A 25273-nucleotide genomic window follows, 5' to 3' on the forward strand; every position below is an offset into this window, starting at 1 on the left:
CCAGACACACGCATGCATGCACATCGCTCCCCTTCAGCACCTGGACTCCACGTCTTCTTTATTTGTGCTGAGGAGGATGAGACGCACTGGTTTAGCACAAACGAGCTGAGAGGTAAAGTAAACCTTCATCTTCATCTGCTTCATTTCAGCGTTTCTCAGGTGAGACTGAGGCTGGTGTGGGTAAAGCTGCTGGTTCACCTGTGTGTTCCTGATCAAAGTACCAGCCTGTGACGGACTCATTTGGTTCATCTGAGCAAAATTAATAGAAAATATTCTTTTTAAGCTGTAAGGTTTGTTTGAAAGTGAAAAATAACTTTTTAAACTTTAGTGAATGTTTGAGGGGAAGCTCAGACCCTCTGCGTATTACAAAAACAAGAAGAATTACAATGTTTAAATATATGTAGTGGGTTTCATGTGTTCATGTGGCATCACTGTCCAAGTGTAATCAGGTTCTTGTTATGAGCAGATTTGAATCTCGTGTGTTTGCCAGCACTGAGCTGTTAAACTGTGCAGGGACACATGTGCAGCCTTTGCAGGAGGTTTTGGGGGGAGTGTGAGTTACACTCTGCCCCGTTAATAGATTCTCTTGTTATATCAGGATCATTTATTTCCAAAAAGATGCCCAGTCATCTGAAAAAGTGGAAACATCGCCCTCCGGTCCAGCGGTTTAGCATCATGTGTTGGTCTGGGTTTGCAGAAGGCTGCTGCCGAGAGGGCTGAGCAGCACTCAGATATCCAGAAGCTGTTTACAGAAGCTCCTGTTCGGACCAGCCCGTCACTTTCTCTGGCATCACTGAAACATTGTTTTCCAATCAGCTTCACACATCAGCTGAGCTGGAGGCACCAGATTTTGGCATTAGTGACAAAAACACTTGAGGGCACCATTTTTTAACTTTTCCTTCTTTAAGGCCTACGAGGAAGTGAGGTGTCGACGCCATGAGGGTAGATCAGATGTTGTCTTTGCAGGGTAACTGCTGTGAAAGCACTTGTTTCATCCTGAACTCTGTCGTTTCCTAAATGAAGCCAAATAAGTTTTAATGCTCAGACACAACCAGAGAATGAAAGCTGACAGTGCGATCTCAGTGACGAGGCTGCTAAGGATGTTATTTTCAGATAGGCAGAAGTTAAAATGTCCTTTAAAAACTCTAAAACTCAAAGTTCTCTGAGCATCTCTGACCCACAGAGTTTGTTCGTTTTGGGTCTGAATATAAAGATGTTTTTGAGTTGATGATAAAAAAATCGCAGCAGTGAGGAGTTAATCAGTCCCAGTGTTCCTAATAGACCGTCTCTAAATATGTTTTATTCTAATAAAACCTTGAATGTTTACATTTCAAGATTTGGAAGAAAAAACTATCAGCGGTGCTTCATAATTCAGTTTAGGGTTTAATGTCAGAACCTAGAGATTTAAAAATGTGGGTTCAGAAGAACAAGGAAGCAACCGAAGTACTGCAGAACAAATTATGCTCAGAGTATTTTTTTTAGAAATGAGTGACGTTGGATTATTTTCAAATGTATATAAAGGTCGTACATGTTGATTCTGCTTCTCTTCAAGTGACCCAGAGTTTCCTACATGTGATACTGTGAACATCCGGACACAGTCGGAGTATTTTTAAATGTTTGGAAACTCACAGGATGAATTATGAGGTGCTTTAAAAACGTTTTTACACCAAAGCCTCGAGGTAGTATTTTAATGTCTTTAAAGCTGTTGGTAATTCTTGTATTTTAAAAACCTGAAGAAACAATGACTTTATGTTGACGTGTAGAAGAGATAAACAAAGGCTGGACTTTTCTGTAATACCACTTTGTTCCACAGCAGGGCGTAGCAGCTCCCTGTAACCTTTATTTAAACTGTCACAAAGTTGGCTTTGGAAACATGAAGGACGACGGCCAGGAAGGCGACTCTGTTCATCTGGACGTTTTTCATTGAGAGAGACATTTGTTCACTCAGCTCAGTCACTTCTTCAGCTTTGACTTAGTTACGTTGAGATGAACAGAATCGACTTTCTGGCGTTTCCTCACCTGGATGTCTGAGCAGCATCAAGACACATAAAGAAGGAATTCTGGACTTGTTCGCGAAGCAGAATAAAAACTGAGACGTACTGTTGGCCCTTCCTTTTCTTGTATTGTGATATCTTGGGGACTAAATGTGCAGATAACCTACTTTACACTGACAGGAAGTGGTCACAGTGGGCTGTATGTGTGCCTCCGTGTAACGTGAGGTGGCATCCCCTCCTAGGACCTGGCGTCCACATATGTGGACATCACATCAAATACTACATTTTGCTCTACAAGGGCCTGAAATCCTCTTCATCAGGTCCCAGTCTGATGAAGAGAAATTAAAAATGCCATGGAAGAGTTCGGGTCTTAGGAGGTTAAAGGCTCTCTGCACTCGTCTCCAAGGTTACGCTGACTCAGGGCGCCGTCGTGTAAAAGTACAGCCCGACCCGTCTTTAACTTCAGTGAACATCTCTTAAACACAACACACTGACTCACAGTCCTGAGACCTCAGCACTGTTGGTCAAGTTACTTGAAAAAAGTAATCAGTAACTAATTACTGATTACTTCCCCAAAAAGTAATCCCGTTACTTTACTGATTACTTATTTTCAAAAGTAATTAATTACTTAGTTACTTTTTAAAAACACGATTTACAACCTGAATAGGTGATAAAGCGATAGATCTTTCAGCCCAATTCTACTTTTTCTACATAATCCATCATACAAAATGTAATCAAATGGAAAAGTCCCTTTTTAAAACTTGTTTTATTAGTTTTAATCTTTTAACTTTATGCATCAAGCAAACATTAAATTATCTGCAACATTCACTGACTGGAAGAAATTAGTTTAATATTTAAACCTATTTTCTGCACATTCCAGCACATAAAATTTTTTTTTTGTGTGTGTGTTTACACTAGGTCTTTCAAATAGATGCAAGTAAAACACAGCAGAAAATAAATAAAGTCACAGACTAGCGGTCCTGTTGCTCTATTTTCACCTGTAAAGCAGGAGTGGGGCAGGCGGAGGTTGATCCTGGTGCAGGTGTGCCGCAGCGGTCAGTGGAAGAATCCGCGAGTTTCTCTGTGAGTTTCCCATGTCGCACTCGCTTACGTCACTGTCATGAGACATTCTCGCAAAAAAATCACGGTTTTAGTAACGCAGTAACGCAGCGTTCCTACGGGAAAGTAAAGGTAATCTGATTACCGTTTTTGCAATAGTAATCCCTTACTTTACTCGTTACTTGAAAAAAGTAATCGGATTACAGTAACGCGTCTCTGGTCCTCAGTGAGGTTATTCTTTAGTTTTGATGATGCTGTCAGGGATTGTTTCCTCCAGGTTTCACTTCCTGTCTTAATTGTCGCTCTTCCTCGAGTCAACTTCCTGTCTTTGGTTCCCTGACTGTTAGTCTCACGGCTCTTCTCCGAGCTCCCGCCCTTCTTTTCTCTGTATGAAGAGTCTCATCTCTGTGCTTTGTGCTTTTGTGGATTCTGTAAACTTTAAACTTTTGCCTCAGTCCTCGGTTCTTCTCCCTCCATCAGATGACAGATGGGCCACAGTGGTTTGTTTTCATCATTGATGCTGGAAGCCTTTAAATAATTTCAGTTGAGGAGAATTCAGGTGTTTTCAGTCCATTTGTTGGACTGTTGGAAAACCTTTGATGCCACCTCCCAGTTCACCAGTAAAACCTCAGACCTGCTTCAGTTTTGTTGAGGATTGTTTTTCTACATTCGTCCCATCTGTTAAAAGCAAAGCCACATTTATCAGGAGAACAAAGAGCTGCGTCCTTTCTGCAGAGCTTCAGCTGCTCTTTCAATCATTCTAAAGAGCTTTTTCCACCAGAGACACAAAGGAGAGAAACACGAGCTCAGAGACATATCGGTGTGCAAACACGGCCTCGGGCGTGCAGCAAAGTCCACTTCACTGTAAGAAAATCAGGCTTTTTACGAGTCGTGCTCTTTCATCTCGCACACAATACGAGAGCTGCTTTGTTGTGGACTGACTGCAGCAGCATGTGTGTTGTTGCAGCAGTTGGCGTTGGATGGACAGGTCGACGGCGGTGAGGACGGTCGGCTCAGGCGGAGGCGCCGTAAACAAAGGTAAGACCAGAGAGGTTTGTTCTGAAATGTTGGTTAAAAGAAAATCAGTTTAATCGAATCACAGCTGAGAATAAATCATGTTTGGACTGAATGTGAATGCACATTAAAGGCTGTCAGGATTTTGGGAAACATGGTGGAAAATCCTGTGAGAACATCAGAGACGACGTATTAACGACTAAATATTTCTTCACAGTCTTCAGAAAACCACCAAAGACTGTTCGACTGACGTCGCCAAGTAAGTTTAGATGTTTTTACTTTCATGTGGATATCAATCAATAACTCCAGAGTCCTTATTCATGGAGACGAAACAAATCACATCAAACACATTAATCATAATTAGGTTACAGGAATAAAGTTGTTTTTAGAATCATTTTTCTCTCCACTTGGAGACAAACGAGTAAGAAAAACATTTGTATCCTGTAGTTATCACACATTTATCATCATTACATGTTTTTATTGGTTTTGAGTCTGTATCCACTCTTTGCTTTAGCACATTCATCATTGTTTTCATTTATTTTTGCAGTGGAAACTTGAACATGTAAAAGTGTTAAATCAAAAACTTCCTATGAAGAAACTAAATGTTGTTTGTTGTCTCGTTTCTGTCCAAGTGGCCACAAATCAACAAAACCAGGTTTACAGAAATCCATGAAAAAGGAGAGTCAGCTCTCAGTCAGTGTTTCGATGCTCAGTCATCCAGGAAACCACAGAAAGTTTGTTCTGTTCACCAGAATCAACTTTTCAGACTTTCAGTGAACAAGATTTGCGCGGCTCACGTGGGTTTTAAACCGGAGCCCTGTGACAGAACCCCACAGGAGGCTCGCGTCTCCGGCTGGAACTGAACCAGACTGAAGATTTAGGAGACAGAAATTTACAACCACATCTTTAACGTTGTTTGAGATTCAAAAATCATCCAACTGAAGGATAAACTCTCATCGCACCACAGGTGCCAACACAGAAGCTCTCGGCTCATCCAAATCCAAACCTGAGCCTCGGGAATCATCATGTTTGTTCTTGGAGTCGTACCTGCAGAACAAAGCATGTGTAGCTGCTGCCACGTCAGTGTTGCACTTGTGCTGCTGGAGCTAAATGCTTCAGTTTGCTCACTTCAGTGTTTTCTGGCGATGCGTTAAAATGAAGAACATGAAGCTGAACCACAGCAGCACGACTGCGAGCTGTGAAACTAAAGAAAGACCTGAAAGGTGTTCACATGACAGGTCTTCATAACTGGCACCTGCTCTGTACAGAGAGTGATGCTGCTGTGTTTCTGTCTCGTGTGGTTCCTGGCACAGGCTGGCAGCTGACAGCTTATCATTTTTAATAGAAATGGAGACGATGACTGTGGGCAACACCTGCTGTGTGCCTGGCATAAATCACACCTGAGGCTGCAGGGCTCACAGTCATAAAGCATGCTGCGACACAGAGAGGGAAGCGGAGGATCATCTGAGGAATGTTGTTACTTTTCTTCTTTTTTTAAATTAAAGGTCAGATATGAACTCTGCCAGTTCGGTCTTGCAGTTCTCGCCTGGCTCGGTCCCGGCAGGCAGACGGTTTGATAAATTACTGAACCGATGACAAGAAAAACAAAGATTAAAGAAGGAAAAATATTCATTTAGTTTTAACTAAGCTGTTTGTCTCCAGTCTCTTTGCCTTCAGGTGATCCATCACTGGGTGTCAGTGGGTCAGGTGGTGGAGCTGCACCAGGAGGCTCTGGAGCAACCACATCCAGCGAGGGAATCAGCACCACCTCTGTAGGAGCTTCCTCTGCTGCATCTTCAGGCGGAGGGTCTCTGGTTTCAGAGGCTTGGGAGGCGTCGGGGTCGGGTGAAGAGTTCAGGGCTGCTGCAGGCTCCTCAAACATGTCCTACAGTGCAGGAAGCGGTGGCAGAGAGGGGGCGAAAAGGGACGGAGGTTTGGGCGCTGTGACAGTTTCCACCGTGAACAAACCCGGTTACAGCTCAGGAAGATCAGGGGAGGCGAAGAGGGGCTCCTCCTCCTCCTCCGTGTTCACTTCTTCACCTGCTTCAAAGGAGAGGAAGAGCATCACCACCATGGCTGCAGCGCTGTCAGAGGCCTTTGACGGTGAGGGTCAAAGGTCAATGAGCAGTAATAAGCCAGCTTTATGTTACTGAGAGACGTGAAAAAATGTGTATTTCAAAATAAGATGCTTAATTATGGAATCAGAACCAGCAAATTACAATCAGCGCCAAAAAAGTAAAAACAGACATTTTTCAGGAATCGACCAGTTCCTGTAGAAAACATGACGAGTCGTAGTAAACATGTTAAATCACTTTAATGAAATTAATGTTTTTTAATAAAAAAATCACAGAAATCAGCTAAAGTCATAAACAGCCTGAATCATTGAAGGTTCAACCTTCACACATTAACTGGCTGCAGTTTGGTCTGGGTTGCAGCAGGGGGCGCTGGCAGGCTAATCCTCGAGTCAATGAAGCTAAACAGCTAAAATAATTGTTTACATCATCTACTAGAAAGAATCAAACTATCACATTTATTAAGCTTCTCAGGTTAGAGGTGAAACATCTTCAACAAACTCAAAGACGTCCGGTCACTTTCTCTTAAAGCTTCTAAGACTTTTTATTTTAACTTCGTGAACATATTAATTATTTGTCCAGCTGAAATAAGTCATTAGCAGAGCATTTTGTTCATTGCAAGCATGAAGTGAGTATATTTAGATGTTATTGCATCAGTTAGATTAAAAAGATGCAGCTGAAGTCGACCAGACATCGATTAGCACGTCAGTATCCAGATGTAAGAGGTAAAAAAACTGAACCTCTAAGCTTGTTCGGAAACCTGGAACCTCCATCGAGACCGGAAGCCTCAAGTGGCCATTTGAGGAACTGCAGTGTCGGTGTTTCTGTATTCATAGTTGTAGTTAAAGCCCAGCAGAAGCTTCCACGGCTGGTTGTGGTGATGCAGCTCCCATCCCTCTGCTGCTCGGGCTGCTGCGATGACCTTCACTCACAGAAACGAGTTTACATCAGCTCAAACTGTAAAGAAGAAACTGAGCTTTAACTATTGTCTAAAACACATCTACTGAACCATGATGGACATTTCCAGAAAAACAAAAGAATATAAAATATCTGTGTTTGGACTCTTCAGGTTCTCGTTCATGCTGGACGGTCTCGATGCCCCCCTGTGGAACAGGAAGTCCAGCTTTCTAATAATTAGTTCTTTAATTTTATGTTTCAGAAAGCTCGAGTCCAAACTCCTCTCCAGAGTACAACAGGAAGGATTATGGTGAGTTTATGCTTGAATTTCAGATTAAAAGTTTACACGTGCACTATAACAGATTTTTGGACGTTGTGTTTTTACAGGCAGTTCAAGCGCACCATCCACTTCTGTCACTAGAGGGAGAACTCAGAGCCGAGGTGACATGCTGAAACCACATGATCAATAAAAATGAAGCACGGCACCGTTTTGTTTTAATCTAAACGTATCAGGTTAAAGGTCAACTGATTAGTTTGGGTTGCTTTCAGAGAGTGAGATCAGAGTCCGGCTGCAGAGCGCTTCTCCTACAGGAAGCTGTGAGTATCGCCCCCCATCACACATCCAGACACTAAAGCATTCATTCATCAGTCATCATCCTCTGTTTGGTCCAAATGCACCGGTTCCTGTGCTTCAGGGACGGAGCTGGACGACGTGAAGCGCCTGCTGAGAGGAAACCGCTCCACCGGCATCAGCCCCACCCAGTCCCCTAACAACACGCTGCCCATCCCCAAGAAGGCCAGCGTGGAACCGAGGACCCTGCCTGACAGCTCCGGTGCAGGTTCGGTCACTTTAAAGGCCTCACATGTCACTCGTGTAGCAATTTAAACTCTGAGATGATGCAGAGATGGACCTCAGGAGTTGCCCACCTCTACACAAATGCTTTACGGGCAACAACCATCCTGGATTGAGAGTATTGATCCAGGATGGATCTGACTGCTGGACTCAACCAACAGGTCCAGCTTATAATTGTCAGATGTGACATCGAGATCACATCGAGTCCATGCAACCTTTGTCAGAGCTGCAACCGAGCAATGAGGGCTGAAAGGAGGCCCAGTTAGGCCCAAACATGTCTCCCATGTGAGGAGGTGGTGAGTGGATGAATATCTCCTCTTTCTTCCCTGTTAGATCAGTACGGCAGCCTGTGGAGCGGCTCGTCTGTGAGCAGCTACATGTACAACCCCAACCACAGCAACCTGAGCAGCCTCTACCAGCCAGGTCGGTGACAGGAGGGTTTCTGAGGATGGAGGTTTGTTAGGCCAAACTTTCTGCTTCACGCTCTGTATGGATCTGCTGATGTTTTCCTTCAGCAACAGTAAATAAAAATAAACATGAATCCACACAATTTCAAAATTCTGCTCCAGATCAGCTCGTTACCGTGGTGATCCAGACAGGTCACAAAGTTCAACTTAAGCTTCAGCCACTGATCTGTGTTTGTAACACAGCAGCATAGAAAAAAGGTTTGTTTACTTTGGTGAAGAAAGATGAAAACTTTCACAATTCAAACATTATCAGAAGACTTTGTTTACTTTAATAAAAAAAACAATGTTTGTATAAACACTGTTTATAAACAAACCGTGGGGCAGTTTTGTTTACTTCTGAAAAGAAAAATCTATAAAAGCTTGTTTTTATTTTATAAATGTTTTAATATAAATCGTCTTAAATATTGAACATATTCAGAGACGTCATTTTAAATTTACTTCAAACAAAAAGAAAAAGCTGAAGACTTTACAATCATTACAAAAACTAAAAAGGAAGATGATGAAGATGATTTTAACCACAATAATGTGATGCAAGGAAACAAAGACAACAAAGGGAAAAATAAGCCACAGCAAACCTTTTGTAAACCTTTGTTTACTGAAAACATCGATAGATGGTTATTAAAGCTGCTGGGCTTTAAAACACACTCCATATATTACATGCTGCATGCATGTCCCTGCTATAGATGAACTGAGGTATCATCATTTCCTCTGGCAGTAACAAAGTACTGTGATGTTCTCCCTCAGATCGCCCTGCACTGCATGTTTCTGCTGTAGACCTGTGCAGGCCTTTGAAGCCTTTTCTTTGCCGTCTGTGGCAGATAATGATAATAAGACTAACGAGGCTGTTCTGTCACGTACAGGAGCTCAGAACAACCTGACACTCGGCTCTCCGTCTGTGAGCGGCGGCCCGTCTCCGGTGCAGAACGGCAGCTCCGGTGAGCCTTTTCCTGCCGTGTCACAGCGCAGCGTTCACATGCTGAGCTTCACGCTGTCACCGGATAATGACGCTGTTTGACTCTGTTTCAGCTCCAGTGTACGGCGTGCAGAATAACCTGACCACTCCCACTGCCTTTTCTCCCACTGCAGCCAACACACACATAGGTGAAGCACTGATCCTTTATCCAGTCTGTCCCACTTCACCTCCTAGACGTGCACATGACACTAAAAAGCACCCGAACACATTAGCTCACAGCTTTGCCCTCTCCCTGTTAAATGAGGACGTGTTCCTGTCTCCTCACAGTTTACGGCGTGCAGAAGAACGTGTCTGGAACGAGCACAGCCGCCGGTGAGGACATGATGAAGATAACGCTCCAGCTGCTGGCTGTGAAAAAGATTTAAGATATTTAATTAGGCACAGGTCATCACTGACACGAATGTGTCGCTGTCTGTGTCTGACAGTGAGACCCAGCAGCCCCACCGGTGACGAGGCCTCGGGGAAACACTTTAAGTTTGTGCTCACGGAGAAGGAGAACGCTCCAATCAAGCCGACAGAGCGGCTCGTCGTGGCCAAAGACACCGGGAAGCAGTTCATGTCTGCTGCACCTGCCAGTTTACCCGGTAACACTAAAAATCTGAGCTTTATTATTTGGAGTTAAATTTGAAGGTCTAAAGCACAGCTGTGTTTGGCTTTTGTAGATATATTATTACTTTAATGGTCCTGAAGATCTAATTCTTGATCAGGTGTCATTGATGTGTTGCAGCTTTGTTCTCTGATGACACCCTGAAGACTGAGAAACTGAAATCCTTCAGCACAGTGGACAGAGCAACAGAATGTAGGCCGGATAACTGTCGCAGAGGTTATACGACTGGTTTGCACTTATTAATGTCATCTCTGTTTCTGTCGTAGCTTCGACCCTGAAAGCTGGGACTAAAGACAAAGCCACCTATGCAGGTATGTTAACAGTCTTAATAAACTCCTGCAGATTTAAATATTCTGACATATTTAGGGTGTGATGTTACCCACACATCATCAGCTGTTAGCTACAAAGCGAAACACTTTACGTGTGCACTGGGAACTGCTAGCCTGGGTCTGTGTGGAGGTCTCCTAGTCCATCTGAAGTTGATTAATTATGTTTTATTAAATAAACCAAAAGGAAAAAACGTATCAACTAAACAGTAGCTTTAGCGTCGTGAGCAGCAGCCTCTTGAGCTGAACAGTGAAGCCTGCAGGCTCTCAGACTCTCTCAGGAATCACGCTCACATGTGAGCAAATCTTTGTCCTGTCTTCCTACCCTCACCTCAAACGGTCGCAGCAGATGGCCCCGCCCCTCCCTGAGCCTGGTTGAGGTTTCTTCCTCTTAAAAGGGAGTTTTTCCTTCCCGCTGTCACCAGCGGGGACCACTTGAAAAATGAGAAAAAATCATATTTTGCACGGTTGGATCTTAACAAGGTTCCAAGTAGAGCTTCAACATCCAACAAGAAGAAATGGGAGTGACGCAAAACATTTTCTGAGCAATTTATTGAAAATAACGCTTAAACTGAAACAGGCTGTTGCAAAATGTGGATTCATTGTCATTTTCGGTCAGGTAGTCACACTGCCATGACGTTCTGATGGCAAAGCCAAACAAACGTTAGCTTTTAGAACGTGGTTGGGTTGTTGAACTGCAGGAGCAGGGTCACAGTGCCCACAGGACAAGAGACTTCTTCCAGGAGAATAACATCACTCTCTTGGACCATCCTGCGTGTTCCTCTGATCTAAATCCAACTGAGAACTTTCAGGATGGATGGCAGGGGACGTTTACAGAAATGGACAACAGTTCCAGACAGTAGATGTGTTTGTGCAGCCGTCTGTTCCCCCTCACCTCATGGGAACGCTTGAATCAAGCATGCCGCAACGAATGTTTGAGGTGATCATCAATAACAGTGGAGCTGCTCATGACTGAGTTCATGTTTGATTTCTGTTTTGGGGGGTTTACAGGTTTTTTTCGGAGGTGTAAAACAGCCTGTTTCAGTTTAAGCGTTGTTTTCAATAAATGGCTAGAAAAAAGTTTTTTCTCACTCCCATTTCCTCTTGTTGCACGTTGAAGCTCTACTTGGAACCTTGTTACGATCTTAAACTTTTGATCGGGGCTGTATGATTGTAGGGTCCTCCTTACAATATAAAGCACCTTGAGGCGACTGTTGTTGTGATTTGTCTCTGTATAAGTAAAACTGATTTGAATTGAATTGAAATCACGAAACCAGACTTTTGTAAAAATCTGACTCATTTTTGCAACAGTCGCCCCCTGCTGGCCATTAAAGAAGAATGCAGGTTTATTTTTATCTTGTATGTAAAAATGGATCCAATATGACTAAACAACATGAATCTGTTTATTTCTCAGACATCCATATAAAAGACATGAAACAGTCCAGTTTTGGCTTGTGCTCCTGCTGCAGCTGGTGGCAGTGGCTCCTGGGCCTCCTGCTCAGCCTGTTGCTCCTCTTCAGTGTCCTTTTTGGACTTATTGCTTTGGGTAAGATGGAAAGACTTCACCATCACAGGGGTCTGTGAGAGTGATCTGCACAGGTTTACCTGCCAGCCTGCGTCTTGTCTCACAGGTGAAGAAGTCAGACGCCTGAAAGGCCGCGTGGACGTTCTGGAAGCCATGACCAGATCTGCGTCAGTCAGTCACTTGACGTCTTCTGGCAACAAAATCTCCGAGCGGGTGGAATCCACATACATCGAGAAGAACGCCGCTTCAACCCTCATCCACTCCGACAACGGGCTCAACCTGGATGGTGCTGGCACGGGCGGAGGCACGGGAAACAGCCTGGTCCAGGACAGGGCCACCCTGGAAAGACTCATACAGCAGCTGGTCAGGGATGAGCTCCACTCAGGATCTGTAAGAGGTGTGAAAATGTAACGCACCGATCAGCTGTCTTCAACCATTTCTGGACATTTAACAAATACTGAAAACTTTATTTGGGTTTAGAAACTCTGGCATACTCACTGAAAGGAGAGAGAGGAGAGCCGGGCCCTAAAGGTATGTTTGAAATAATTTAAAAATCGTTTAGAAATTCATATTTTGTTTGTATTTATCGTCTTGGCTTCTGCATTACAGGTGACCCAGGGCCATTAGGACAAAAAGGTGAGGAGTACTTCTAGGTACACATAATAACGGTGTAATATGTGGAACTAGCTGCTGACACTTGTTTTGTTGCAGGTGATATGGGAACCTCTGGCCCTCCAGGTAAGCCTCAGAACTAATGTGTTTGTTTCCTCCCCGGTGAGCCGACAAACTTCTTCTTTGATGTCTGACTGCTTTAGGTATTCCTGGGCAGATCGGGCACCCAGGTTTGGAGGGACCAAGGGGACCAAAGGGAAGTGCAGGTATTTTTTTGTTTATTTTTTTTAAATAATTTTTGTAAAGACAACACTAAAAGGGGAAAAAAAAAGCCCTGACTCCTCCTCTTTTTTGTCCAGGTGAACCAGGTGCTGAGGGACCACAAGGTCAGAGGGGTCGGGAAGGACCGGTGGGCCCCCGAGGAGAACCTGGATCACCTGGCTTTGGAGCCAAAGGAGACAGAGGTTTGAAAATATACACAAGTAAGTCAGCGAGCTAAATACATGAGAGGATTTATTGATTGTATTTTGGCTTTGAAAGGATTCCAGGGTGAGCCAGGACGACCGGGTCCCGCTGGTATTGCTGGACCTGCAGGTCCAAAAGGTAAAGTTAAGCTTGTGATGATCAGACCAGATTAGTTTAGATTCAAAGACTCAAAAATGTTATTTAGCAGGTTTTAGGTTAAATGCTAATTAGCAGCTATAAGCATGTTTTTCTTGTCTGCTTTAGGTGCCACAGGAGAGCCGGGTGCCACAGGAAGTCCTGGTAAAGACTCAGTTTCACATCTATATTAAAAGTGTTGATTTGTATCGACCAACGGTCTTTTCTTCATTAAATCTGTCAAAATGTATCCAGGTGCTCCTGGATCAAAGGGATTCCAGGGGGAGGCGGGGCTTCCAGGAACCAAAGGTAGACGGTTTCTCTTCGGTTTTTTTAGACTTGTGTATAAACTGGGATGCTGACACTTCTAAGTGTGTTGTGACAATATTACCCAAAATCCATAGACCATGTGCACATTCAGTGGCCACTTTATTAGATACACCTTGCTCATACCTGGCTGGACTCAGTTTTGCTGCTTAAATCCTTTGTCTCACTAACATATTGGTCCATGTTAAGGTGATAGCACCATGCAGTTGCTATGCTATGGTCATAAAGGCTCAGTAACAATACTCAGCTTCACTGTGGCGAGCTCAGCTGGTACTAAGGTGCCCAGAAAATATCCCCACACGGCTACATCACCACCAGCAGCCCGAAGCTTTGATACGATTGTTGTGCGTTCATGCATAGCTCAGTTTTAACAAGCAGTTCTTTGAGTTGGTGCCTTCCTATCAATCAGCCCTGGCATGATCCAAATCACTCGAATCCCCTTTTTTCTTCACTTCTGGTGCTCCGTTTGATCTTCAGCAGCTCATCTCAACCATGTCCATGTACCTGAATGCACTGAGTTGCTGAACGGATAAGCATTTATCCACTTTGGACAACTCTCTGATCACCCCACTGTCTGTGACGCAGGGGACCGAGGAACACCTGGGCTGCCGGGAATCAAAGGAGACCACGGAGAGAGGGGACCACGTGGACTGGCAGGTGTGTCTCAGCACACGTCTGTGATCCACAACAGGCCACGCAGTCATTCTGTTACACATGAAGAGTTCACTCACATGGCCTCTCTGCTGTGGCCACCAGCACATAACTAATATTAAATATTTGAAAATCCTACGAGATTATCAGACACATTGACCTCTGACCTTGAGGTCAAGGTCACCAGGATGTTCACAAACTCTGGTTTCCACAATGCCCGCCTGCTGGCAGGCTGACAATCCCATCAACCTTTTACAGCTAAAGGGTAAAAAGACTCTGTCTGCAGAAGGGGGCAGTTTAGTTTTAGATTTTAGCCCCACCCAGATTCACTCTGCATCTTTAAGAATAACTGAAATACAGTCATTTTGAATGCTAATATTTCACCATGTTTGGCTTGTAGAGCTAAAAGTTACCAAAAGTATGTAAGGACGCGCCACGTTGTCAGCCAATGTAAGCTAGCAGTACATATGTATGTTGGGTTGAGGTTATTCTATTACAAGACGAAGCAAGAAATAACTCTAGTGAGACTTAAAAATGTCATCTTCAAACCTCAACCCTTTATTTTTAGGTGAACCCGGACAGCCTGGACCTCAAGGACCTCCAGGATTAAAGGGATCTAAAGGAATTGCAGGTGAGAAGTTTGGACAAACACTGAATAACTACAGAACACAGTGTTGTAAATGGTATAAAACATCTGTGTATAAACTGTAGGTGACCCAGGTTCAGTAGGACTTCCTGGTGCCAGAGGACCACCTGGAGTTCCTGGAGATGCCGGTCCCCCAGGTATCAAATGCCTGTCCACAAAAAGTCCTCTGCTGTTACTGGTTACATGTTCGGTTTAATGTTATCTGACTAACCTGAGATAAAAACCTCAATCTCTCTCACGCCTTACAATAACACTTTTTCCTCAGGCCCCCCTGGGCTGCAGGGACCCCCAGGTATGATAATACACAAAAACTAAGGTACAGATTCAAATGTACATATTTAAATGATCATGTTTTGCTTTTGTGATCTGTTGTACAGGTATTGCAGGAATCCCAGGCCAGCCTGGTGGTAAAGGTGAGGTCGTCTTTTCTTTCTAGTCAGTTTATTTATTTCCTATGAAAATGAAAAAAGTTTGGACCAACAGGGCAGAAGATCTTGAGCTCTTAACCTTAAAGCATGTGAGGCTACGCTAATGAATAAAACTGGATCCAAAGTTCCCCTAAAAAACTCAAAGAAATTAATAAACACTGTTACTTATTAAAATTTGTGAAACACTAAAGAGTGGTTTTCTCAAAAGCTGGTGGAGGCGTTGATATATGTCTAGACTGCATAGGTGCTTGATGAAACCTAACGCTGTGTTTCAGGTGAACCAGGACCACCTGGTAAAGTCGTTTCTCCAGGTAAGAACAGCAGGATTTGTTATACTCGCTACATGTCGTTCATTTTTGGGCTTGTAAAGCTTTACTTGGTTTTGGTTTATCTTCTTTTTGTGTATAGTTGGCTCTGATACTGTGGCCATCCCCGGACCTCCAGGACCAGCTGGACCTCCAGGTCCTGCTGGATCACCTGGTCTGTCGGGTCCAATTGGCCCTGCTGGTATCCCAGGACAACCAGGTAAATCTGCCATCTTGTCCAATGCGAAGCATCTGGATGGAATAAAAATGTGGACTGATTTTTTTTCTGTGATAAAATCGTTTAGGATCTAAGGGAGAGCGAGGAGAAAAGGGAGAGAGGGGGCAGAAGGAGGAGCCAGGTGAGCGGTACAGAACTCTTTAGTTTCACCAAATCCACTACTGGTTTCAGCAAAAACATATTATATTAATATGTCCTCGGTGTTTTCTTACCTAGCAGACACTTCCTCAGTGGTTGGATCTCGTGGTCCACCAGGACCTCCAGGACCTCCTGGAGTACCTGGTCCTCAGGGTCCTCCTGGTACGTTTAGAGCTATATGTAACACAAATATTTCAAACATTGTGGCTTAAATTAAACTCGCGATTATGCAAATGAGTGGGTCTAAAGAGGGTCCCCCAGGACCCAGAGGTCCTCCTGGAGAGCCAGGTAAATAAGTATTCTTCTCCACGGACACAAAGATAAATAAATAGATGATCAGCATAAAAGATGATTTTGGCAGCATCAGAATAAAACAGTTTTTCTCCATCTTAAACCGATCTGTGTCCTCACAGGTATCGGCGAACCTGGACCTCCAGGCGAGAAAGGAGCACCTGGGAGCTTTGTGCCGACATCAGGTTGGTAAAAGAAAACTAATTTCACACAAACACACTGTCCTCTGGTGTCTTTGCATGGCATTTAGTGCACTTTACTTTGTATCTCAGAAACCTTCTTTGCTGGACCACCCGGACCTCCAGGACCCCCGGGGCAGAAAGGGTCACAGGGTAGGTGCAGAGGACCAGATGAATATTGATGATTGAATATTTTTGAAAATTAACTGGCCAGTGTTGAAGTTTGAATGTTTTCTATAATTCTTTCATCTTAGGTGACCCAGGACCACAAGGGTACCAAGGTGAGGAAACTGCGTCGTACTTTAGAAACTCTAGGTTTTCACAAACAGTCTAAATGTAATGGTGGCTCTTCCAGGTGAACCAGGACAACCAGGCCTTCCAGGAAGCCCCGGAGACCCAGGTGTTGGTATGTCAGGAACTTTTTACTGTCTCAATGTGTTCAGGTGCCCCTGAGGTATTTCTGGGGTCAGTAACAAACAGTCAAGCTATGATTGGATATGAATGGTTTCATTGCAGGTTTCCCAGGTCAGCCTGGAACTCAAGGCCCACCAGGTCCAGACGGGCCACCGGGACCTAAAGGTAAGTTCAAATCATTTCTGAGCTTATTGAGCTTTCCAATATCATTCTCTTTTTATGTTTGCACATTGGTTCTTCTTTCTGTCCGTGTGCTTCCAACTCAGAAAAGGCTCTAATTTACTTTAATTTGATTTATGTTTCCTTTCACAGGTGATACGGGAGATCCAGGACCTCCAGGAGTCTCCGCAGGTAAAGTCATCCCTTACATATGCTATGTCTGTGATGTATCTTCAAAGTCTCACAGTTTTACATTATTGGAAGTAATTTGTCCCAGGGTGGTGTAAAATAATTAAAGGAAAGCCCTCATTTACAGCCTATTCGTCTCTGCCTGATTAGCTGCTGCTAGCACACCAAACCCAAATTTTCAGAACCCTCGGGCATTAGTTGCTCTGTATCTAGTTTGATCCTTTTTCTTTCTTTAAAGCCTTTCCAGTGTGAGTTTGACAGTGTTAGATTATTAGAAATGTTACTTAAACTGTTTCAAACATGCTTTCCTTTGAACAACCAACAGGGGGCGACTCCTCTGGTTGTAAAGTGTTCAGCACACTATACAACTTGTGGCTGTATAGAAGTCGGTGTCACTGCTCGGCCAGCGTTTGAAGATGTAGATGTTCTTGTCATTAGCCAATATTTTAAAACTGATATTTGAGCTTATTGTCTGCATGTAAATGACATTCTGGGAATTCGTGTTATCGCACCAGGTAGCTTGCTCAATCCTTGCCCCCCAGGCCTACCTGGACCGCCCGGTTCACCTGGAAGAGATTGTCCTGGATCTGGATCACTTGGTTTGACCCCGTGCATTGCAGAATTCCTTAAGAGTAAGCTGCGCAGGCACGCTGCTTCTCCCTTTTCTTATACATCTCCATCAAATTCTTCTTCTTTGAATCTCCCCCTGGAGTCCATGGCAGACACTAAAACATTAACAAATTTGGCAAAAAGTGCCTGATTTTGTTTTTTTGTGTGTGTTTTTTTTCCACCAAGCTTCACATCTGCGCCTCAAGCACTCCAGCGCTACCTATGGGCTAGAATTGGACTTGTGTTTATGCATGGAATTTTGATCTGCTTTATACAAAACGACGAAACTTGGAATCCTTGGATCGTGTTGATTTTAAAGCATCCAATGAAATGAAATTCGGGATTAAAGAAAACTTCAAAGGTCACAGTTGGGATAAAACTGGGATAGATGATCTTCGGGCCAAGCCTCGCAGATGTTAGGGCAGGGGTGGGCAATTCCAGGCCCCGAGGGCCGGTGTCCTGCAGGTTTTAGATTTCACCTTGGGTCAACACACCTGAATCACATGATTAGTTCGTTACCAGGCCTCTGGAGAACTTCAGGACATGTTGAGGAGCTAATTTAGCCATTTAAATCAGCTGTGTTGGTTCAAGGACACATATAAAACCTGCAGGGACACCGGCCCTCGAGGCCTGGAGTTGCCCACCCCTGTGTTAGGGTTTAAATTTTTCATTTTTTAACATCCTCATCCATCACAGCTAACATAAATCAGCCACAAAGTTGGGAAAATTGGAAGTATTTGTCAAATTCCAATTTGGTACATGTACTTGAATCACATTTTAAGATGGCACAAAACATCCTGCAACTAAAAAGGATGCGGCAATAATTAAAAAATAATTCTTTAAAGACCAAGACATGAAAAGTTGTACTACCAGCTGTCAGTTGTCATGTGTCCACTTTGTTATTCTTTGAGTTTAAATATTTTCCGAGCCATGATTCCGTTTTCCAATCCACAATCTTGGACTTGTCGCCCCCTCATGAGCATCACCTGAACACTGGGAGGTGCTGCGAAAAGCAAAAAGTGCTTTCAGCCTCGCTTTGGACATGGCGCCCTGCTGAACTGCATGGCTGCTTGTAGCTTTCATTCTACTTTGTCGCTGCTTGCAACTATGTTTGAACCTGGTATTTCAACTTGGTATCTACATATGGATAAAAAATGTTGAATAAATGTGCTTTGACATCAGGTGGTGGCATCAGAGAGTACTTCGTTGGACCTCCTGGGCCTCCTGGGCCTCCGGGGGCACCAGGCACACCTGGACATGCAGTGGACGGGCTGGTTGATGATGTCGCCAGCAGAGTCATGGCCTACATCCACAGTATGGTCAATCACATGATAATGCTCCACAGGATGGTACACAAGACGTGTGAGTGAAGGTCCGTAACTGTTGCTGTTTCAGGTTCAGGCAGAGGTTATGATGGGACCCCAGGCCCTCCTGGTCCTCCGGGTCCACCTGGCTCCGTCTCTCTCAGTGACATTATCAGCCTCTTACAGAGTAAGTCTCTGCTACACAGGTAACATCTGCTACAATGAAAGAAATACAAAATTGTTTCATGAGAATCCAAAAGTGATGAATCCTATCATTTGTTTCCAGGAGAGGACGTGAGGCGATACATTGCTGGTCCTCCGGGTCCACAGGGACCTCCAGGAGCTCCAGGCTATGGCAGCTACAGCTTTAACACACAGGAGGTGGCTGAACGTGTCCTGAGTTTGATGTCTGGTAGGTGTGACAGTCTTACAGGTGACCTACCAAAAAGGTCCTCTGTTGTGTCTGACTATAATCCTGGTCTCTCTGCAGAGAGGGAGGCACTTGGTGTCCCTGGACCTCCTGGACCTCCCGGACCACCTGGAGCTCCTGGTTTTCCTGGAAACTTTTTACCAGGTAAGAAGCATCACAAATCTCTGCAGTTAGACCAGATGGTTTGGTCTGGGTGAAACAAACAGGTCTTGTTCAATGTTGACCCACAGCCAGAACCCAGCTGAGTGGGTCGACTAAGATATCTCAAGTTCACCGTGATTTAGTACCATTATTAATCCAATAAATATATTATCCAACTAGATGGGTATCAAACTTTAGTTGGCCCTCAGGGGCCTCCTGGTCCCCCGGGTATCCCTGGCTCACAAGGTCCACCTGGCCCGGAAGGTCCACCTGGACCACCTGGATTTTTTAAATACATCAGCTCAGACATTCGTGACTACCTGCAAAGTGAGTTTGACAGAAATCTTTCACTCCACCTTCTCAAAGAGAGAAACTGCGTCTCACTGTTGGTCCTCTTCTCCACTGCCCTCCTACAGATGTTGCTTTCAAAGGTCCTCCAGGCCCACCCGGACCCCCTGGACCCGAGGGACCCCCTGGACCAATCAGTGGGTTGGTTACTTTTGCTGACCATCTCAACAGAGACACACTCAAAGCCGAACTACAAGAATATATCAAGAGTGAGTTTAAAGCAATGCTTCGCCCATTTAAAATCCAGATATTCTTTGGTTCTACCTCTTTGGGGGGAATAGATAGTGACAGCTGTTACAGAGAATCTTGGGTAGAGAAGAGGCTACAGTTTAATGAACTTAGACTGTGCTGTGTTTTCCTCCAGGTGATGATGCGAGTGCCGCCATGTTTGGAATTCCTGGTCCACCAGGTCCTCCTGGACCCCCAGGACACAAGGGAGAGCCAGGTTTGCCTGACGACTACTCCAGTATGGCTCTCAAAGTAACTGATTACATCAAATGTAGGTGGCCGTCACGCTTCATAAAAAATAAGATTGACTTCAGACTGAATCTGTTTAAACACGTTTTCTTAAATCATGCAGCCCACGGTCTGCTCCATGATGCCATGAGCAACTCTGAGCGCATGGTTCAAGGACCTCCAGGACCTCCAGGACCTCTAGGAATGCCTGGAGAGGCCCGATTGGTTAGTTCCCAACAAAATGTCATGGATGTGGTGGAATACTTAAAATGTAAGTCAACCTGACCTTTGGTTTCCTTTATAACTGACACTGAAGTGCACGGTTATGTATATAAAATGGTAAATGGACTGTTCTTATATACTTTTTTTCTACTCTGATCACTCAAAGTACTTAATACAACACTTATATCTAACATTCACACTCTAATGGATGCATCAGAGAGCAACATGGGGTTAATATCATTCCCAAGGATATTTGGCATGCAGACTGGGATCAAACCACCAACTTGATTAGTAGATGAGCTGCTCTACCTCGGGAGATACAGACAGCCCATAAACAATGGTGTGTCCACTGTGATACTACTGGTGGATTTGTGGACTCTTGTGTTGAAGCTTTAAGATGCTAGTTTAATGTGTGAGACTTTGTTTTGTATCCAGAGGTGCTGCCCCCTGCTGGACGTTTTTTAAATAAACAATGCTAAACACTCTTTATTTGTGACATTTGTATCACCCTGTTTCCTTTGATCTGCAGCTCATGGTGTAGTGCGGGACATTATGAGGGAGTACAGACATGTCTTTCAAGGCCCTCCAGGGCCCCCAGGACCCCCAGGATACAGCCACTGGCTTGATTCCCATGGAAACGCCACAGATCTGGTGGAATACATCAAATGTGAGTGACTGTCCTATCGGGCCAAAGTAAAGCACATCTGAAAGGACTGCTGGTTAACACTTCTCTTCTTCTCGGTCTCTTTGCAGCTCGTGGTCTCCTCCGTGACACTGAACGTGTCATCCAGGGACTCCCGGGGCCACCGGGACCTCCGGGTCCACCAGGATACAGCAGACTGTTTGGTTCTGACACCAACGTTTCTGATTTAGTGGAATATATAAAAAGTAAAGGACATATAGCAGCAGCATGGTACAGCAGAATGTGGATGTGTTTTAACCACCGAGTGTGTTCTCCACAGCTCATGGAGCCATCGTGGGACCACCTGGGAGACCAGGCCAGAAGGGGGAGAGGGGATTTCCAGGACTGAAAGGAGAGAGAGGTGCAGTAAAAGGAAATCGTGGACTTCATTGGTAGTGTCAGAACATTTAACGCATCGGTTTATAATCTTAAGATGTGTTTTTTGTGTGTGTGGACACAGGTGAACGAGGCCTTCCTGGACATGAAGTGTACAGAGGCCCAAAAGGGGACAGAGGTCAGTGTTGCTCGTGGGAGTTTAAAAGAACAGTTAAAAGGTTTTCCTCTGGCCTGTTGTGCTGTTCATCCATCCAGACTCTTCTGATGTTGTTAACATTTCTGTAGCTACTTCACCAAAACTGGCAAAGTGCTCATTTCTCTTAAACTCAACTAAACAGCTCATCAAAGTGAGCAAACAGGACGTAGGCGCCATGGTAATGCAGTAAAGCCCTGATATGAAGCCTCGAGCTGACGGCTGTCAGTGAGGGAGGAGTCTGAGAAAGGGCGGGACTCGACACGCCCTCGGGGTAACAAACTGTCAAACTGGCAACAATGTTCACTGAATGCAGTTTTTACTGCGAACCTTTGCTTCTGCAGCAATAAGCTGTTTGTAAATGTTCAGCATAGCCTTCATCAGCCACTGGTTGGTACTCTAAAATAACAAAAAGCCACAAACATGCTTTTTAATGCTGCTTATTTGGCATTTCAGTGGTAGCTGAACTTTTCTTCTCTGGAGGCTGATTGTTTGCAGCTAGACGAGTCGGCCCCTGCTGGTCGTTTGAGAGAATGCAGGCTCAACACGCTTCATTTGGGCTCCATGTTTGAGTCAGCAGACTTTCCTGACTCAACCTCGAAGGCATTTGTGTCTCCTGCTGGAATAAAGCCAGCGACCTTTTGCTAGACAAGCAGATGTCTAAACCTCTACACGAATTCCTTTTTCAGAACTGTTTTTGTTTTTCTTTCCACAGTCTGTGAAAAACGCAGAATTTTGACTGAAATGTTTTTGTGGGAACGATTTTCTTTCAGTGACTTTACAGTAAAAAAAACTTAACTGAAGGTTTTCTGCTGTTTCAGGAGAATTCGCAGTGACGAGTAAAAGGAGGAAGAGGAATGCTGGTGTTTGACGCCTGAGCTGCTGAAAGTAGTTTCCTGTGTTTCGCTGGTGTTTTAACTGTAAATGTGTTTTGAACATGAAACGCATGAAATCAGGGACGTCGTATTGAATTAGGTCATCTGTGACGGTGTTCAGTGGTAACTTTACCATTTCATCTTTTACTCATCAGACCAACAAGTATTTTATGTTTTTTGGAGTTTGTGTTTCAAGTCTTGGGATCCATATAAAGAACGAAACAGCACAACGTTAGAGAGAAAAGTTTATTTACATGAAAATGAAAATCAGCACTACAGGCCTTCTAAAAACTATACATGTTATAAAATGTGATGTTTGTTTTATAGTCAACATTCAGAAGTTAAGAACCAGAATTTTGTAACTGTTTGTGGTGGACGATCAGCTTTCGTACATAAATAACTGCTGAGGACGTTTTGTAAAAGGTGCACAGCACTCCTTCACTGAGTTTAGTTTTTTTATACATATGATATGAAACACCTTTGACTAACTAATAACAGCCAATCAAAGAAGATGAGATGATCAAATGAACCAATCAGAGGAGGAGATGGCCTAAACCAGTCAGGTCCAATTTTTTTTTTATAACATTACATCAGATTTAATAATAATAATAATAAAAAAACTGCAAAAAGCTCATGTTGTGCATTTTTTAATAAAGAGCCGTCCCACCTCCTCAATAACTGTTAATGAGCTTCAGAATTCCTTCAAAGGCAGTCGCAACAGGTATGCAGGGTATCCACGTCTGTAGCATTAAGGCTAGTAGCTAAAACAGTGTTACAGTCCGAACCTGCTGAGCTGCAAGTGGCAGCAAAAATACAGACGAGGCAAATATGAGGTGTGATGGAGTCATGTGACTTAGTTTGACCGATCTCTCAGTTAAGATCATCTCCTCGTGCACCTCGGGACTATTTTCTACAGCAGTGGAAGTCACTTTGTATCACTGTTCCTGTGTGAAGCGCCTCCATCAACAAACCTGCCGAGGTCGACAGGTGGTGAGCAGAGATCTCTGTGAAAGCATCCTTCAATAAATCAATAGTGGAGGAGAGACGAACACTGAATATGGAAGAAAATAATTTGAGAAACAGGCGAGAACGTGAAAGTCAAATCTGTGTGAAACAGAAGTGCAGAAGTGTTTGTGGGGAAACGGGATTTCCATCAACGTTTTAAAACAAGAGCAGAAATAATCCAGAGGAACACAAGGAGATGACTCTGAAGGGAAGCTCGCTCTAACCCTAAAATCAGATCGCCCTGTCACATCATCGTCCGGTTATTTGTCTTAAAAACTGCAGTTTGTATTCCTTCTTTATCCCTGAATATCATTCCTACAGACAACAACAAGGAAAATAACCCGGCTGACGGGTGCGTAAATGCTTTCCACCTGTCACCACGGTGACTTCCTAACAGTCTCCACCCTCCTCACAGGGTTTGTTCCTAAACAACTAATAGTCTTGAGGTCAAGACTGAAGGCATTCTGAAGAAAAACCTGCAGTAAAAGTTCCTAAACGCTGCATTAAAGTCATGCATCGGATCACGAGCTAAGGTTCTAGCACACACAGATATGTACGAGTTCATCAAACGTCATCAGTCCTTCGACAGGAGGCTCCTCTTTTGTCTGCAATACATTCTCCTTCATCATCACTTAAAAGTGATACTTACTGATCTTATTTATTCAGATTTAGTGGTAAAACTAGTTTTCATCATTTCCTTTGTGCAAAAATCTAAATGGGAAAAACGTCGAGCAGCAAATAAAATTGGGAATTAATTGAATTTAAATGCAGACACTCTGCAGGCACTGCACTGTTTAGAAAAATACTTCAGGAAGGTTGGACTGAGCACTTCACACGAACTCTCCTTCAAATGGATCCTGATAGAAAACAGAGGAAAAGTCTGTCAGAGGTCAGAGGTCAAAGGCAGCACGGCTCAGTCTTCACCGTCTCCGTCGGTGCATCCGTTCGTTTGTCCGTGTGTGTGCAGACGTCGGTGTCCTCTAGAAGCCGGTGGACTGGACGCTGGGGATCGGATAGAACTTGGAGATGCGCGTCTGGGTGGAGGGATTAAGGCACTCCGACTCGCCGCTCATCTTGAAGAACACTTCCTGTTCCTGCAGCTTCCTGGCGAACTCCTCCTCCAGCGCCTGCAGAGCACACACACATGGAAATGCTTCAGTTTCCTTCGTGTAATGAGCCTCAGGTAAACTGTGGGGTCACCTGACTGAGGCGATACGACTCACAGTCCACACCTTTAAATCCTTCCTAAAACACATTGTTAGACGTTACGTGTAGGGCCGGGCGATATATCGAATCGATGTATCGCGAGTTTTTCCAGGAACGATGGTTAAAATGACGTCATTGTAAATATTGAGTATAGGTTGCCATGCAAATATTAAGCTGTCTGCACATAATTCACTGTGAGTTTTGTTTCTCCCACACACTGAATTAATCCCCCCTCCCAACCGGAAAATGCTCTACCCGGTGCACCGAGCTGAGCATGCGTGATTATATCCTTCCACACAGGGACAAACATGGCGACATCGGGAGTCGTTTGGATTTCAGATGTCGAACAAAATGCAATAATTTGAAAAGCATGCCGTAAAACTGTTGCCACAAAAGGCAGCAGTGCCAAGTAATTATTCCAGAGGCTGAAAAGTCATGCACTGCAACATGAAGAGTGTTTTAAACTCAGCATGTGAACGCCACACCAAAGAAACCAGCTGTG

The 25273-nt window shown here is 44.1% G+C and overlaps 2 protein-coding genes across 6 annotated transcripts in view; one reads left to right on the forward strand and one right to left on the reverse strand.

Annotated features, from left to right (window-relative positions):
* col17a1a (collagen, type XVII, alpha 1a) lies at positions 1-23245 on the forward strand. Of its 5 annotated transcripts, none has more exons than XM_084930151.1 (55): positions 1-112; positions 3835-3917; positions 4021-4091; positions 4285-4326; positions 5730-6170; positions 7299-7346; positions 7424-7477; positions 7586-7633; positions 7732-7875; positions 8223-8312; positions 9217-9291; positions 9383-9457; positions 9597-9641; positions 9755-9913; positions 10057-10128; positions 10203-10247; positions 11677-11808; positions 11894-12184; positions 12268-12318; positions 12397-12423; positions 12499-12525; positions 12603-12665; positions 12759-12863; positions 12940-13002; positions 13129-13164; positions 13255-13308; positions 13912-13983; positions 14546-14608; positions 14689-14760; positions 14889-14915; positions 15001-15036; positions 15327-15362; positions 15460-15576; positions 15662-15715; positions 15811-15894; positions 16146-16208; positions 16296-16355; positions 16457-16483; positions 16558-16608; positions 16719-16781; positions 16929-16967; positions 17480-17596; positions 18756-18887; positions 18969-19064; positions 19164-19289; positions 19368-19451; positions 19629-19775; positions 19865-20005; positions 20161-20295; positions 20377-20523; positions 21004-21141; positions 21228-21362; positions 21437-21517; positions 21617-21670; positions 22507-23245. In XM_084930151.1, exons 3-55 carry the CDS (start codon positions 4034-4036, stop codon positions 22554-22556), a joined length of 4692 nt encoding a protein of 1563 aa, XP_084786277.1. In that variant the 5' UTR covers positions 1-112; positions 3835-3917; positions 4021-4033; the 3' UTR covers positions 22557-23245. The 5 variants fall into 5 exon arrangements, with proteins under 5 accessions (XP_084786277.1, XP_084786280.1, XP_084786281.1 ...); XM_084930154.1 differs by having other exon boundaries at positions 15814-15894; XM_084930155.1 differs by lacking the exon at positions 17480-17596.
* Positions 22793-25273, reverse strand: part of LOC146384790 (STE20-like serine/threonine-protein kinase) — a 25274-nt gene continuing 22793 nt past the window's right edge. The window contains exon 18 of the mRNA XM_084930161.1: positions 22793-24692. Within this exon, the coding sequence (XP_084786287.1) occupies positions 24546-24692 (147 nt within the window). The 3' untranslated portion in view covers positions 22793-24545. The remainder of the gene's footprint in view (positions 24693-25273) is intronic.

This window comes from Perissodus microlepis, chromosome 6, assembly GCF_051167445.1.
Source record: "Perissodus microlepis isolate ML-2025 ecotype Zambia chromosome 6, ASM5116744v1, whole genome shotgun sequence".
NCBI lineage: Eukaryota > Metazoa > Chordata > Actinopteri > Cichliformes > Cichlidae > Perissodus > Perissodus microlepis.